We start from the raw sequence: 15,881 nt of genomic DNA, 5'->3' as shown, positions 1-15,881 counted from the left end.
CACCAAAACAGGTCCAAACCATGACACTACCACCACCATGTTTCACAGATGAGAGAAGGTTCTTATGTTGGAATGCAGTGTTTTCCTTTCTCCAAACATAACGCTTCTCATTTAAACCAAAAAGTTCTATTTTGGACTCAACCGTCCACAATACATTTTTCCAAGAGCATTTTGTCTTGACCATGTGATCTTTAGCAAACTGCAGATGGGAAGCAATGTTCTTTTAGGAGATCAGTGGCTTTCTCCTTGTAACCTTGCCATGCACACCATTGTTGTTCAGTGTTCTCCTGATGGTGGACTCATGAACATTAAGATTAGCCAATGAGAGAGAGGCCTTTAGTTGCTTAGAAGTTACCCTGGGTTCCTTTGGGACCTCATGGACTATTACACGTCTTGCTCTTGAAGTGATCTTTGTTGGTCTCCACTCCTGGGGAGGGATTGGTGGAGTCCAAACATTTTTAGACATGGTTTTGTGACCTTTTCCAGCCTTTTTCTGAGGTCCTCAGAAATCTCCTTTGTTTGTGCCATGAAACACTTCCACAAACACATGTTGTGAAGATCAGACTCTGATAGATCCCTGTTCTTTAAATAAAACAGGACGCTCACTCACTCACACCTGATCATCATCCCATTGATTGAAAACATCTGACTCTAATTTCACCTTCAAATGAACTGCTAATCCTAGAGGTTCACATACTTTTGCCACACGTAGATATGTACTATTGGATAATTTCCCTCAATAAATAAACGAACAAGTTTAATATTTTTGTCTCATTTGTTTAATTGGGTTCTCTTTATCTACTTTTAGGACTGGTGTGAAAATCTGATGATGTTTTAGCTCTTATTTATGAAGATATATAGAAAATTCTAAAGGGTTCACAAACTTTCAAGCACCACTGTAAATCAGAATCATATTCAGAATGTTCAGTAGTATGTTTTTTTTTTATCCGTTTTCAAAAACACATTTAAAGTTAAAGTAAAAAATCTGATGTGTCTGATATGTTAAGCTCTAAATTGGATAATAAGAACAACTAATTATGCTTAAGCTTCAAAAGCAGAAAAAAATAACCTAATATGTAACATCCACACACTGTAATCATCACTGATAGGCTTTTATATTATTTTTATTAGTAGTAGTACTATTGCACTCCTTATAGAAATGACTGTACCAAATACGTTTCTGATGTAAACACTGCCAAAACTATGAGTTGTGTTAATGAAATATTCATAAATTTTTAATGTCCTCAATTGTATATGAACCCCATTTTTATAGCCATATTGTGTGTGTATGTATTATATATATATATATTCAATGTGGCTTGTATTGATTTAATAATGGGGATCTTGCTGTGTAGAGATCCGAGAGGCGTAATTTTCGCTTATCCAATCCATCCCTTGGCATGTTTTTGGGAGGTAGAAGGAAACTGGGAAACCTTACTTAGTACCTTTTAAATAAACTGCAGTGTTATAATTATGAAAATAATAACAATAAAAGTACACACGTAAGTTTCTCAGGTCTGCAGTGTGGATCCTTCAGTAGAACAGAGAGCTGCTTCACTCTTGAGTCTCCAGATATTTTTCCACTCAGATCCAGTTCTTTCTGCAGTAAGGGGGTTGTACCTAAAACTTCAGTCAGATATTTACAGGCTTCCTCTGCTTCAGGACTTTTCAACAGTCTGTGAAGGGATAAAAAGTTTACACTATTATCAATATCGAGAGTATTATTCATACTTTTTTCATACTTTTTTTTCACCAAAACTGGCTCAGAACATTGTGATGCCATGCTGGCAAAAAATTATTAAACGATTTTTGATAGACCAAACCGCTTTTAAATAATACACAAAAAAATTAAACAGCGAGGAAGTCAAAAAGTATGTGAAGCTATATCTCCGTAATGCATTAGCGTACTCAGACTAAACGTAATATAAGACAGAGCCGTCATGACTTGAGGTTAGCTGCAGAGTTTTAGAACAGCACCACCTTGTGGTCAAAAATGATAATGCAATTTTTAAAAATACTAATACCTTGCGTCATGCCAAGATCAATGATAACAATTATGCCATGAAACTTGCTGTCTGCCATTTTTAAATGTTTAAAAACCTACTTTTTTTAACTCCTCCAAGACTGTTTGTCTGATTTTTGCAGAAAAAAAAACTTAAATTCACCTTTATTTGTCAGATCATTCTCGAATAACAGTAAAACAATTTGACTATGAGCAAACCGAATTACATTGTGTAATTTCTCCAACTCTGTTTTTTGACCTATTAAGAAAATCGACCAGTAGTTTTCTTGTGATCGACTGGTTGATCGTGTTCAACGTAATGAGCACCCCTGTGTTAGAGTATTACAATGGATTTTGTATTGAAGTAATAAACCCCAGTACATATTGCTTACCTCAATGTCCCCAGTGTACAGTGTGGATCCTGTAGTACATCAGTGAGCAGCTTCACTCCTGATGCTCCAGGGTCGTTCCCTCTGAGATCCAGCTCTATCAGGTGTGATGATTTCAGAGCTTCAGCCAGAGCAGCGTATCCTTCCTCTGTTATACTGCAGTCTGAAAGTCTAAGAGGACAAAGTCTTTTGTTATTTAATCATGAAAGAGATCACACCATGAAATCTAACCTTATCTTTTTGATAGGATTCATACAAATGTGATTCGCAATTATGCACATCACAGAAAACATTTACACAAAATCTGATTAGGCTTTTTGGTTTTAGTATAATTACATATAATTATGACAAATTTTTCACTCAGTTCTTTCATTGTTTGACATTTACAGAATCATTAATATATTAAGACATCATTTTTATATAGTTTATTTTATTTCAGTGTGTGTTTGGTCAGAATTAAAGTGAAAATACAGTGGGTTCTGTCATTTGAACATGTAATGATCAAACATGTCTAGCCATTAACCTTAAATTTGTTTTCCAAACACATCATTCAGTGTTCATTTCTGGTATAAAAGGGATGAGCAACATTTCTGCTGAAGTCTACTCAACAGGAGAGATGAACTGACCTCAGTTTCTCCAGGTTACAGTTTGGACTCTTCAGTCCAGCACAAAGCAGCTTCACTCCTGAGTCCTCCAGAGGATTACTGCTCAGATCCACCTCAGTCAGCTTGGAGGATTCTGAGCTGAGAACTGTGTGTAAAGTCGAGCAGCTTCTCTCTGTCAGGTTACACTCGCTGAGCCTGAAAGGAGAAAATGTCACATCAGAAAATGTATCAGATGTTGGTATCGGTACCAGTATCAGTAACAACGCTTCCCTATTTAGGATGAATGAATTATAAAGAGTAGTTAGGCGTATTGCTGTGAAATCCACTCAGAACAGCTCCTCTCATTCCTAAACACTGAGTTTAACAGAGAAACAGCTTTTACTTACAGAACTCTTGTGGCTTCCCGGACGACTGGTAGCAGTCTCTTAAAGCATTCATCTGACTTTATGAACTTCTGTAGCTCAAACACTTCCAGATCCTCCTCTGATGTCAGCAACACAAAGACCAGAGCAGACCACCGAGCAGGTGAGAGATCAGCTTCAGAGAGACGTCCTGAGCTCATGTAGCTTTGGATCTCTTCCACTAGTGAATCATCATGTAACTCGTTCAGACAGTAGAACAGATTGATGGATCTCTCTGGAGATGGATTGTGTTCAAACTTGGACTTGATGTACTCAACTATGTCCTTCTGACAGTCAGAGCTGTTTCCTGTGTGTGTCAGCAGACCTCGAATGAGCTTCTGATTAGACTCCACTGAGAGGCCCAGAAGGAAGCGGAGGAAAAGATCCAAGTGTCCGTTGTCACTCTGTAAGGCCTGATCCACTGCACGCTTGAGGAAGTCAGACATTTCAGATATGTTGAGAAGACCAGAAAGATCAGTGGTTTGTTCTTTTGTTGGGTTTTTGTCAAGGAAGCAGAGAAATGCATATAATGCAGCCAAAAACTCCTGAACACTCAGATGCACAAAGCTGAACATCTTCCCCAGGTGGAGTCCAGACTCTGCTCTGAAGATTTGGGTACACACTCCTGAGTACACTGCCACTTCTCTGACATCAATGCCACACTCTCTCAGGTCTTCCTCGTAGAACATCAGGTTTCCTTTCTCCAGCTGTTGGAAAGCCAGTTTTCCCAGTGCCAGGATACTCTCTCTGGCCTGGGGAAGCTCAAGGTCACATTTCTGATGGTACTTTTGGTCCTTGTGTTTGACCTGAAAGATCAGGAAGTGTGTGAACATTTGAGTCAGAGTCTTGGGGATCTCTCCACTCTCTGCTTCACCCAACATTCTCTCTAGAACAGTGGCTGAGATCCAGCAGAAGACTGGGATGTGACACATGATGTAGAGGCTTCTTGAAGACTTCATGTGTGAGATGATTTTATTGGACAGGCTCTGATCACTGATCCTCTTCCTGAAGTACTCCTCTTTCTGAGGATCACTGAACCCTCGTACCTCTGTTACCTGGGCTACACACTCAGGAGGGATCTGACTGGCTGCTGCTGGTCGAGTGGTTATCCAGAGGTGAGCAGAGGGAAGCAGATTCCCCTTGATGAGGTTCGTCAGCAGCACATCCACTGAGACTGACTCCGTCACATCACTCAACATCTCATTCTTCTGGAAATTTAGAGGAAGTCGACACTCATCCAGACCATCAAAGATGAACAGGACTTTGTAGGTGTCACTGTCTATTACTTCCAATTCCTTAATTTCAGGGAAAAACTGATGAAGAAAGCTCATCAGATTGAAGGTCCCCTGCTTCACCAAATTCAGCTCTCTAAAGGGAAGTGGAAACATGAAGGTGACGTCCTGATTCTCTTTCCCTTCAGCCCAGTCCAGAATGATCTTCTGCACAGAGACTGTTTTTCCAATTCCAGCTACTCCTTTAGTCAGAACACTTCTGATGGACTTGTCTTTAAAGAGATCATTACATTTGATGGGTGTCTCCTCTGCTGCTGGTCTCCTGGACGCTGTCTCAATCTGTCTCACCTCATGTTCTTTATTGACGTCTCCACTCCCACCCTCTGTGACGTAGAGCTCTGTGTAGATCTGATTCAGAAGTGTTGATGTCCCATGCTGTGAGATTCCTTCATTAATTCTTTTACATTTATCTAGAAGTCTGGATTTGAGCTTTCGCTGATACACAGAGGCCAGCTCTAACAAACAGGAAAAATGTGATGGTCATTATTGTAATGTATGGATACTATCCACAGTGTGAAGATCAATATTAGTCACAAACTGGAATTCATTCCTCATAAATACATAAATATGATGTAAAAGAACCAAAACATTAGGATTATCTCTGGGTCATTTATTTGTTTAAAAAACTGTATTCATTAGGATAAAAATCAGTATGAAAATATAGACCAGTGGCCCAGTGTGTAATTTAAAGTGATAGAATATTGTAATAATCTAAAGCTCTTACTGATCTGCAGTGTGTGAGCGAGATCTTTCTGCTTCATGTTCTTCAGGATGTGCAGTGTGATCTTCAGCACACCCTCTCTGAAACAGTGCAGATCCTGCTCCTCCTCCTCCTCAGAGCATGCTGGGAAATCAGCACTCAGTAGCTCCTTGAACCTGTTCAGCTCCTTCTTCAACAGAGTGATGACTTTGTGCTCCAGCTCCTAATGAAAAAATATAATAAAATAAAATAAAAAAATGCTACATAATGTGATTTTATACTACTGAGCCGTTGAATTCTGGATTGTGATTGGTCAGAAGGTGTTTTCTATAACACCAATTTTCTATAACAGTAGCTCTGACAGCAGAGCAGCTGCAAATTACAGATTATCCTAATATGTTATCGTTTCTATAGTAACAGCTCATTCACAGGGACTCGTACGGGATTTTCCGCATAAACATATTGAAATGTGTGTAGCTGTTGATATGGTGAAGTTTTCTGTGAGATGTTTATTTAGCATTTATGGAAGGAGCTTCATCATTAATGCTTTGTTGCGGTCAGAGGTAATGCTGTGACTAAGTTTTCCTACATGGGAAAGTCTTCAGCAAAGATGAGTTTACACTTTGAAGTAGAAGTCAATAAATTCCAACAGGTTGAAATTCTCTGATCGCTCATACCAATTTTACATTTATTTTAAAATTAATATAAATCTAAAATGTATATCCTGATTTTATATTATATATATATAAATATTATATATGAATTTATTATATATTTCTGTAAAGCTGCTTTGTGACAATGTCCATTGTTAAAAGTGATTTACAAATAAAATGGAATTTAATTTAATAAAAGTTTGGAAAACTATCAATAATTTTAATCTACTTTTTAATTTTAAAAAATGCACCATAAATATATTATCAAATTAGTAAATGAAGGAAAGTGAATATGCCTAATTTATTATTTAACTTTTCCACTATTACACACACACACACACACACACACACACACACACACACACACACACACACACACACACACACACACCTTGAATATGGACTCCACTGAATTTCTGCAGCTGATTTCTGACTTCTGCTTTGGGGTTCTGTGAATGAACAAACATTGTGTTACATTAATAGCACCACACTTCTACAGCTCGGATTCACTCACTAATAATTCTTACTGTTCGGTCAGATTTCTTTGCTCATTCGTTGTGATGCTGCACTGATCTAGTTTTAGGTCAGCTGTGTAGAGAGTCATGGCAAAACTAGGATCCCATGGTTCTCACGGTTCCTTTCAAAGTGTTTGCCTATTCATTTTGTTTTATGGTTTGGACTGTTGCACAGAGACAGACTTCATGCATTGTGCTGCTACCATCTGCATATATGCAAGCATGTATGTATATGTGTGTATATACAGTATATATACACACACAACAACTCCACACTTGGGAGTCATTTCTAAAGATGTATACAAGGATGAACGAAGGATGGAGGATTACATTTCCACAGAGGATGTTTGCTATTCATGAAAATAATACGTACTTTTTACATGACATCAGGCAGCTTCCGTTCTGACTCGAAGCGGTGAATGTTTACTTTCACCAGCATAGTGGAATGCTAGTGCCACCAGCATGGAGGTCACCCAGTCCATTGTACATCTGCCTCAATTATGGCTAGATGATGTACAACGACTTGCACACAAATGTTCGCTTACGATACATTTCAAACCTACTAAGATCACAAATTCTTCATTGAGCAGTACCTGCTTGATTAGGAAGGTAATAGTTTTTGTCTTTTCTAGCCCTTATGTTAGCGAAGGTGCAAAGATAATGGTAGTTTATATTACCAGTCTGTTAGCTTTCTATTTTAGAAAGTCTTTATGCCCATTCCATTGGGACTAATGCACCCAATACCATCGGAGTGAGCTTTGAATGAGCTTAAATGGGCTTTGGCCCAGAGAAGACGGCGGTGTTTCTGGATCATGTTCACATATGGCTTCTTCTTTGCATGATAGAGCTTTAACCAGCGTTTGTGGATGGCGCGGTGAACTGTGTTCACAGACAAGGAGTTCTGGAGGTGTTTTAGAGCCCATGCAGTGATTTCCATTACAGAATCATGACTGTTTTTAAGGCAGTGCTGCCTGAGGGCCCGAAGATCACTGGCATGCTGTATTAATTTTCACCCTTGTCCCTTTCTCCAGATTTCTACAGATTTCTCCAGATTGTCAGAATCTATTGATGATATTATGTGCTGTAGATGATGAGATATTCATCGTCTACACAATTTTACGTTGAGGAACATTATTCTGAAATTGTTCCACAAATTGTAGACAGTTTTTCGCAGATTGGTGAACCTCTGCCCATCATTACTTCTGAAAGACTCCGCCTCTCTAAGATACTCTTTTTATACCTAATCATCTTACTGACCTGTTCACAATTAACCTCCAGCTGTTTCTTTTTACTAACACTTACTTTTCCAGCCTTTTGTTGCCCTGTCCCAACTTTTTTGAGACGTGTTGCGGCCATCAAATTCAAAATTACCTTTTTTTTTTTTTTACTTAAAATGGTACATTTCCTCAGTTTAAACATCGGATATGTTTTCTATGCTCTATTGTGAATAAAATATGGGTTTACAAGATTTGCAAATCATTGCATTTTGTTTTTATTTGCATTTTACACAGCGTCCCAACTTTTTTGGAATTGGGCTTGTGTGTGTATGCATATCATATATATAAATAATGTATGTATATATAACTTATTCGGGGTTGTATATTGGAAATGATCAATAATGTTACCAAAACAACTCAATTGTAAATACATAAACATTATTAGCCTTAGCTTTACCTTTTGTATTTAGATTTGTTGTTGAGTATTCCTGCAACTCCTCTCCAGGTAATCCGATTCGGCATTATTACAGCACTGGGTGGTAAAGAGATAAGCAGAATTTTTAAAATTCTAACACATCTTTTTGCATTCATTTTTAGTAGTAGAATCATTCATATTATTACAAACCACAGCTCAGCTGCAAGACATCATGATTAAATTTTAAATCCAGTATAAAATTGGTCTTTCCATGAGGCTAAAAATGAACAAGAGTGTAATGATTAAGAGGAAGAGGTAATACCTTTCCTGAGAGGCTGTTCCTTCTTTAAAGTGGATAGAGAGTGGCTTTGACTGGTCACTCTTAAAGGACACACAGCTGGATACAGGAGAATTTGGCCTTTTCCCAGTTCCACTACAGAATAGAGAGTGTCTTTTAGCAAGTTTTTCTTCTAAAGTCTCGCAATTTCAATGAATCTTTCATGCTGTTAAATTAGAGTACACTCCAAATTATGTTATAGCAGAAATAAATGTTAATGGCACCATTGAAAGAAACTAACTGCCACATCTGCATACAGAGATTCCCCTCCTCACCACCAGAGGATTGTGTGATGAGCCTTTTTTCTTCCTTCAGGTCATTATTTCTTTTCACACATGATTTCTTCAACATTATTACCTGTCTGTGCCTGTCCTCTGTCACACTCTCTGTGACTTCACCTCTCTCTGCTGTGGATTATCTCTAGCTTGTTCTTTTCAACAACATTACAGTTTAAAGTTTCTTGTACTGTGTTTTGGTGAATTTTGCAGAATACACTGCACATGGATTCTTAAATCTCATAGGTTTGCAGACTGGAACCATGGTATAAGCTGGTAGAAAATAAAATATCTTTGTTAAATATAAGTGTGCAACAATTATTGGCACCCCATGATTTCATACAAGAAAAATATATTTGAAGTGTATTCCCATTGATATTTTACATTTTTTAGTACACCTGGGTGAGTAGGAACAGGAACTTGTTCAACCATGACTTCCTGTTTCACAGGGGTATAACTATGAGGTAACACACAGGCCAAATTCCCTTAGTCATTCATAACAATGGGTAAGAGCGAGGAATGTAGCCGTGATGTGCGACAAAAGGTTGTTGAGCTTCACACAATGGGGCGTGTCTATAAGAAAATAGCACAAGCATTGAAAACGCCCATTTCCACCATCAGGGCAATAATTAAGAAGTTCCAGTCAACTGGACATGTTATGAATCGATCTGGAATTGGACGTGTGTCTATATAGTCTCAACACACTGAAGAGGACGGTTCGAGTGGATAAAACATCTCCAAGGATCACAGCTGGAGAACTGCAGAAGTTAGTCGTGTCTTGGGGTCAGAAAGTCTCCAAAATTACAATCTGAAGTCACCTACATCACCACAAGCTGTTCGGAAGGGTTTCAGGAAAAAAGCCTGTACTCTCATCCAAAAACAAACTCGAGCGTCTTCAGTGTGCAGACACTACTGGAACTTCAAATGGGGTCGGGTTCTACGGTCAGATGAAACCAAAATAGAGCTTTTTGGTAATAAACACAGAGGTGTTTCTGGAGCACACAGAGAGGTAGCCGTATGGAAAAGTCCCTCATGCCCACGGTTAAATATGGAGGAGGATCTTTAATGTTTTGGGGCTGTTTTTCTGCAGAGGACCTGGACATTTTGTTAGGATACATGGCATCATGGACTCTCAAATATCAACAGATATTAAATGAAAACCTGACTGTCTCTGACAGAAGGCAGAAAAATCAACACAAAAATGGTTTACTGACCACAAAATCAAGATGACCATCCCAGTCCCCTGACCTGAACCACATAGAAAACTTGTGGGGTGAAATGAAGAGGAGAGTTCACCAGCGTTTGAAGGATCTGGAGAGATTCTGTATGGAGGAACGCTCTCAGATCCCTCGCCATGTATTCTCCAACCTCATCAGCGTTATAGGAAAAGAGTCAGAGCTGTTATGTTGGCAAAGGGAGCTAGCACAAAGTATTGACTAAAAGGGTGCCAGTAATTGTTGCACACCTAAATTTAACAAAGATATTTTTATAAACCTGTGTTGTTTTCAATTGTTTGATATCCATGAGAGCAGAGTATTTTTGTGATTTTTTTAAAACAAAATATCAACAGGTTAAACAATAAAGACAATTTTTGCAGCATTCTTTGCTCATATTTACCAAGGGTGCCGATATTAGAGAAGAGCACTGTATTCCCACTTAAGGTGATTTGATTCAGTACTGGGTGGTAAAGAGATCAGCAGAAGTTTATAATTGCTAACAAGGATTTACACATCAGTTTTAGTAATAGAATCACTTATTTATTCACTTGTTTAATAATAGAATCACTCATTTTATTACAAACCACAAATCAGCTGCAAGACATGACTGAATTAAAAATTCAGTATAAAACTGGACTTTCCGTGGTGCTAAAAATTAGCAGGAGTATGGTGATTAAGAGGAGGAGGTAATACCTTTCTTGAGAGGCTGTTTTATCTTTAAAGTTGATAGAGATTGGCTTTGACTGGTCACTCTTAAAGGACACACAGCTGGAAACAGGAGAATTTGACCTTTTCCCAGTTCCACTACAGAATAGAGAGAAATGTCATTTAGTAAGTTTATCTTCTAAAGTCTCGCAATTAAAATACATTCAGAATCTTTTACACTGTTTAAAATACATTATATGGCCAAAAGTATGTGGACACCTGACATCACACCCATATGTGGTTCATTTCCAAACTGTTGGAAAGTACATAATTTCCAAAAGTTGGAAGTACATAATTATATTGAATGTCTTTGCATGCTGTAGCATTACAATTTCCTTTCACTGGAACTAAGAGACCCAAACCTGTTCCAGCATGACAATGCCCCTGTACACAAAGTGAGCTCCATTTGCCAAGATTGGAGTGGAAGAACTCGGGAGTCCTGCCCAGAGCCCTGACCTCAACCCCCTGAACACCTTTGGGATGAACTGGAACACTGGTTGCACCACATTTCTCAATATCAGTGCCTGACCTCACTAATGCTCTTGTGACTGGATGGACAAATCCCCACAGCCAACAAGATCTTTTGGCTGCTCCTGTTAGGGATCACCACAGCAGATCACCTTCCATAGTCCGCATATTGATTTGGCACAGGTTTTACAACGGATGATGTCCTCCCCAATTATCCAGGCTTGGGACCAGCACTGAGAGTGGTGAGAGTGCCGCATGCTAGTCACTAGTCCACCAGGGCACCCAGAAAATTCTGCTCAGCCTCGCTCCAAAACCTAGAGGAAAGCCTTCCCAGATGAGATGAGGTTATAATTACAGCAAAGGAGAACTAAATCTGGAATTATATGTTCAACAACAACATATGGGTGTGATGGTCGGGGTCCCCAAACCTTTCGCTTTAGAGTGTAACATCTAGGAACTCCAAATGGTGATAAAACAAATACAAATACTGATGGCACCATTAAAAGAGACTAACTGTTACATCTGCAAACAGGTATTCCCCTCCTCACCACCAGACATTCCGTTCATTTTCTGGTCATTATTTCTTTCCATACATGATTTCAGAACCATTTTTAAAGTTGTCCTTACCCATCTGTGCCTGTCCCCTCAGGTTTAAAAATGTGTACTTGTTTAAACCATCATGTATGAGAAAGCTTAACCTTGACATCCTTGAGGATGTTTGACATCTGAGGGATTATTATCAAACAGATTCTCTAGAGTTTATAATAAAACATGTCACTTCTGAGCTGTGATGTGAGACTCTTCTCGACTGCTAATATTCTCTCTCAGGGTAACTCGATTCAGCATTTTTATAGCACTGGGTGGTAAAGAGATCAGTAGAAGGCTACTAACATACTCAGAAGGCTTTAATATTTTTTTACACATAATTTTTAGTAATCGAATTATTCATATTATTACAGACCACAGCTCTGTAGCAAGACATGATGATGATGATGATGCAATTTTAAACTCAGTATAAAATTTGATTTCCATGAGGCTAACAATTAACCAGATTAAAATGAGCAAGAGGAAGCAATAACAATACCTTTCTTGAGATGCTGTATTTTCATCAAAGTGGATAGAGCGTGGCATTGACTGGTCACTCTTAAAGGACACACAGCTCGATACAGGAGAATCTGGCCTTTTCCCAGTTCCACTAAAGAGTAGAGAGAAATGTCTTTTAGCAATTGTGTCTCCTAAAGTACTGAAATACACCATTTCCACTGGAGAACAGAGAGAATACTGTTTTAACAGATTCATGTAGTAAAATCTCACGATGCCCTCTGAAAACCTCACACTGGAAAAAAATTGAATAGGAAATAAAAATTTGTTTGAGATCTTTTTGTATCCTTCACTTGGTGCTGTGAGAGAACAAATAAGCAGTCTGGGTCTTTGTATGGATTACTCAAAAAATGTGTTCTGATCCTCAAGTCATAGTTATAGACAATATATCAAAATTTGACTAAAAACACATACAACAGTAGTTTCCATGTCTTTATCTAAGAATATTGAGTAATCACAGTGCAGGCTGGAAACAGGAAGTGAACTCTGTTCTACACCCTCTCCAAAAGTTAACTGGAGTCAGGTGGAGTCTCTTCAATTAAGGAGATGAGATTGGAAGAGGGGGTTGTTTGTACAGGTGCTTTGCCTTTTAAATAAATACACACAAAGTCTGGTTAAAGTCTGACAAATCAGTTCTACTTAATGACTTCATTTACATGCACAACAAATTCAGTTTAAGGTCTATATTCGGGTTGCAGCCATATTCCAAATACAATGTTCCTATGCATACAGGCATTGGAATATTCCTGTAAACATGACTGCTGTAAATGTGCCTGAGATAAATTGTTATTTTCTCCAGTTACTTGCACATTACTTTAATCATTTCTGTGGAACTGTAATAAAGGTATTTTATGGCAATGTTATTAATAGGGTATGATTGAGTAACAGTTGATACTGCATGGAATGATTAAATAACATATTTACATTGTCACAGCTCTTACTGAAATTTCATCAAAGTCATTCCTGGCAAACGCCACAGCCAACACTCAACGTGTTTATAATTTTTCTTTCTGACTTCACCTGCAGCAGTTAGGCGTTGATTTTAATCACTGTTTCAGCACTGTGAGACATGATCCCATTCACATTGTACAGTACAGTGCGTGGAATATGTCCAGTCTACAGGTCTGCTGTGAAGATGGAATATCTCAAATGCTATTGGCTGTCTTAGAAATCAGTTAAAAATTCAATCACAATCCCTTCCCTGACTTCCTGTTTCAATTACTGAATAAAAATCATATAATTTCATGGGCTCTTTGAGGACATTCTCCAATAAAGATTAAAAAACAAAAGACAGACCAAGTCATATCCAAACCTGGTAATTCTTCTCACCACCACCAGATGTCTCTGTTTCACCTCTCGCCTTTTCAGTTGTTAGTTCTTCTTACATTCACTACATATATTTATAACTCATCGTAACTGGTCTTGATTCTGTTGGAATTTCTTACTTTTTTCAGTTAACAATTTTTTTGTTTGTTTAAACATATTTTTGGTTTTGTTTAAACACACACATGAACCTAAAGTGAAAAGTGACAAGTGTCTTATCACAGCAAACCAGTGACTCCATTTCCCAGGCTGCACCACCAACTACAAACATGGCCAAAGAGGACCACACTTCCGACACACACACACACAGGTGTGTACATATTCACCTTCTCCGGAGTTCTAATCACACACACACCTGTTACTAATCTCACACACACTCACTCCACAGTATATAGAGACTGTTAGAACACAATGTCTTTGTGAAGTATACGCTTAGATGCTATTATCTCTGACGTTATCAAGCATTTCTAAGTGTTGATATTCTGGTTTTGACTTTGTTTACTCCATTGACCACGATGCTCGGTCTTGCCTGTTTTGACCGGTTTCCCTGATCGTATGACCCTTGCCTGTTTAACGTTGTGGATTTTTGAATTACCCTTTGGACGTGTTGTATTTGGATTAAACTTCATAACCTGCACTTGCTTCTGTCCGCGCCTCCTTTACGTGAGAGACACCCTCAAATGTGAAACATTTAAACATTCCAGCTCACTAATAGTTTTCAAACTTCCTCCCATTTCTTAACTAAAGACTTATTCTGTGATGTCTCACAAGAATGGGGACACGCAAAACGCAAATTATATATATATATATATATATATATATATATATATATATATATATATATATATATATATATATATATATATATATATATGCCCTCTTTACTTTAGAGCAGTCAAGTACACTGTCAATAAAGTGTCTGGAGACTGAGATATTATATTTTTGCATTCTAAATACTTACCTTTTAAACTTGCCCTGCTCCTCTTGATGATTCATTTTAGAGGCTCGGTTTTCCTCACACTCCCCTGACATTATTTCAGAAAGTGAAATGTCTTTTGGCATGAACATAGCTTCATCCTGGCATGAAAGGAAAAGGGGAATATGAAATTACATTTCTGATATATGCAGTCATTTTATGTGGCTATAAATTTAATTTACTTTAAATCCTTTAAAGTAATGTAAAGCATCATGTAAATACTGATGCTTACTTCTCTCTTCAACAGCCTCCACTTTAGTGACATGGGAGCTTAAATGATATGGGAGTTTCAACAAATGAAACTTATATCAAACTATATTAAACTTATAAGAACAGGAAATCCAAACCACCACACAGTAACCTAGAATCTTTCCTTTTAATCAAAAGCCTTGAGGAATCAGCTACCGATGACAGAAACCCACTTACATAATTTACAATTATTAATAACTAACATTAAATCAACACGTTGTTTAATTAATCTGATCTAATTAACAGAAAAATCACATCAGATCATGTAATTTGATATAATTTATGTATGTACCAGGGAATTTTCCCAGTGTGGGATCAATAAAGTTTTTATCTGATCTCTCTGGTTTTAATAGGAGAAATGTAAAGAGTTTCATATTTTACATGAAAAACAATTTGAACACTGGAGCATCTCTTCACTATACGACACATTTCACTATAACTATAACACACCTGCACATATACATACATACATACACACACACACACACACATATATATATATATATATATATACATATATATATATATATATATATATATATATATATATATATATATATATATATATACATATATATATATATATATATATATACATATATACATACATATATATATATACATATATACATATACATATATATATATATATATATACATACATATATATATACATACATACATACATACATACATACATACATATATATATATATATATATATATATATATATAAATATATATATATATATATATATATATATATGTATATAAGTTCTTCATTTGTAAATAATACTAAAATGGACATATTACATCTTTATATTCATGTACTCACTGCAATTCTGTTCCAAAGAACTTCGTGTTTTTCTCGACACAAAAATTACCTGCTTTCTCTTTCACCTGATATGACGACAGTAGAAAAGGTGGAGTTTCAACTACAACTTCTTACAGTGTAACATCTCTCTCTCTCTCTCTCTCTCTCTCTCACACACACACACACACACACACACACACACACACACACACACACACACACACACA

At 37.3% G+C, this 15,881-nt stretch overlaps 3 protein-coding genes across 21 annotated transcripts in view; 1 reads left to right on the top strand and 2 right to left on the bottom strand.

The window, feature by feature from the left end:
* LOC108264148 (uncharacterized) overlaps positions 1-15,881 on the top strand; it is a 332,110-nt gene that overhangs the window by 110,515 nt on the left and 205,714 nt on the right. The gene's annotated exons all lie outside the window — the stretch shown is intronic.
* The window catches only part of LOC124627784 (uncharacterized), a 199,979-nt gene that overhangs the window by 46,475 nt on the left and 137,623 nt on the right, over positions 1-15,881 (bottom strand). For all 6 annotated transcript variants that reach the window (XM_053678246.1, XM_053678241.1, XM_053678243.1 and 3 more), the window contains exons 91-92: positions 2,395-2,562; positions 1,503-1,676 (exon numbers count right to left, since the gene is read on the bottom strand). In XM_053678246.1, the coding sequence (XP_053534221.1) occupies positions 1,503-1,676; positions 2,395-2,562 (342 nt within the window). The remainder of the gene's footprint in view (positions 1-1,502; positions 1,677-2,394; positions 2,563-15,881) is intronic.
* Positions 3,379-15,760, bottom strand: LOC124627771 (protein NLRC3). The gene is made up of 9 exons (XM_053678294.1): positions 15,676-15,760; positions 14,577-14,692; positions 12,276-12,386; positions 10,712-10,822; positions 8,512-8,622; positions 8,232-8,306; positions 6,434-6,491; positions 5,414-5,612; positions 3,379-5,144 (listed from the first exon to the last, which is right to left on the bottom strand). The coding sequence occupies exons 2-9, from the start codon at positions 14,681-14,683 to the stop codon at positions 3,379-3,381; spliced, it is 2,538 nt and encodes an 845-aa protein (XP_053534269.1). The 5' UTR covers positions 14,684-14,692; positions 15,676-15,760.

Source organism: Ictalurus punctatus, chromosome 4 (assembly GCF_001660625.3).
Source record: "Ictalurus punctatus breed USDA103 chromosome 4, Coco_2.0, whole genome shotgun sequence".
In the NCBI taxonomy this organism is placed as follows: domain Eukaryota; kingdom Metazoa; phylum Chordata; class Actinopteri; order Siluriformes; family Ictaluridae; genus Ictalurus; species Ictalurus punctatus.
This window is presented reverse-complemented; position numbering and strand designations above follow the sequence as displayed.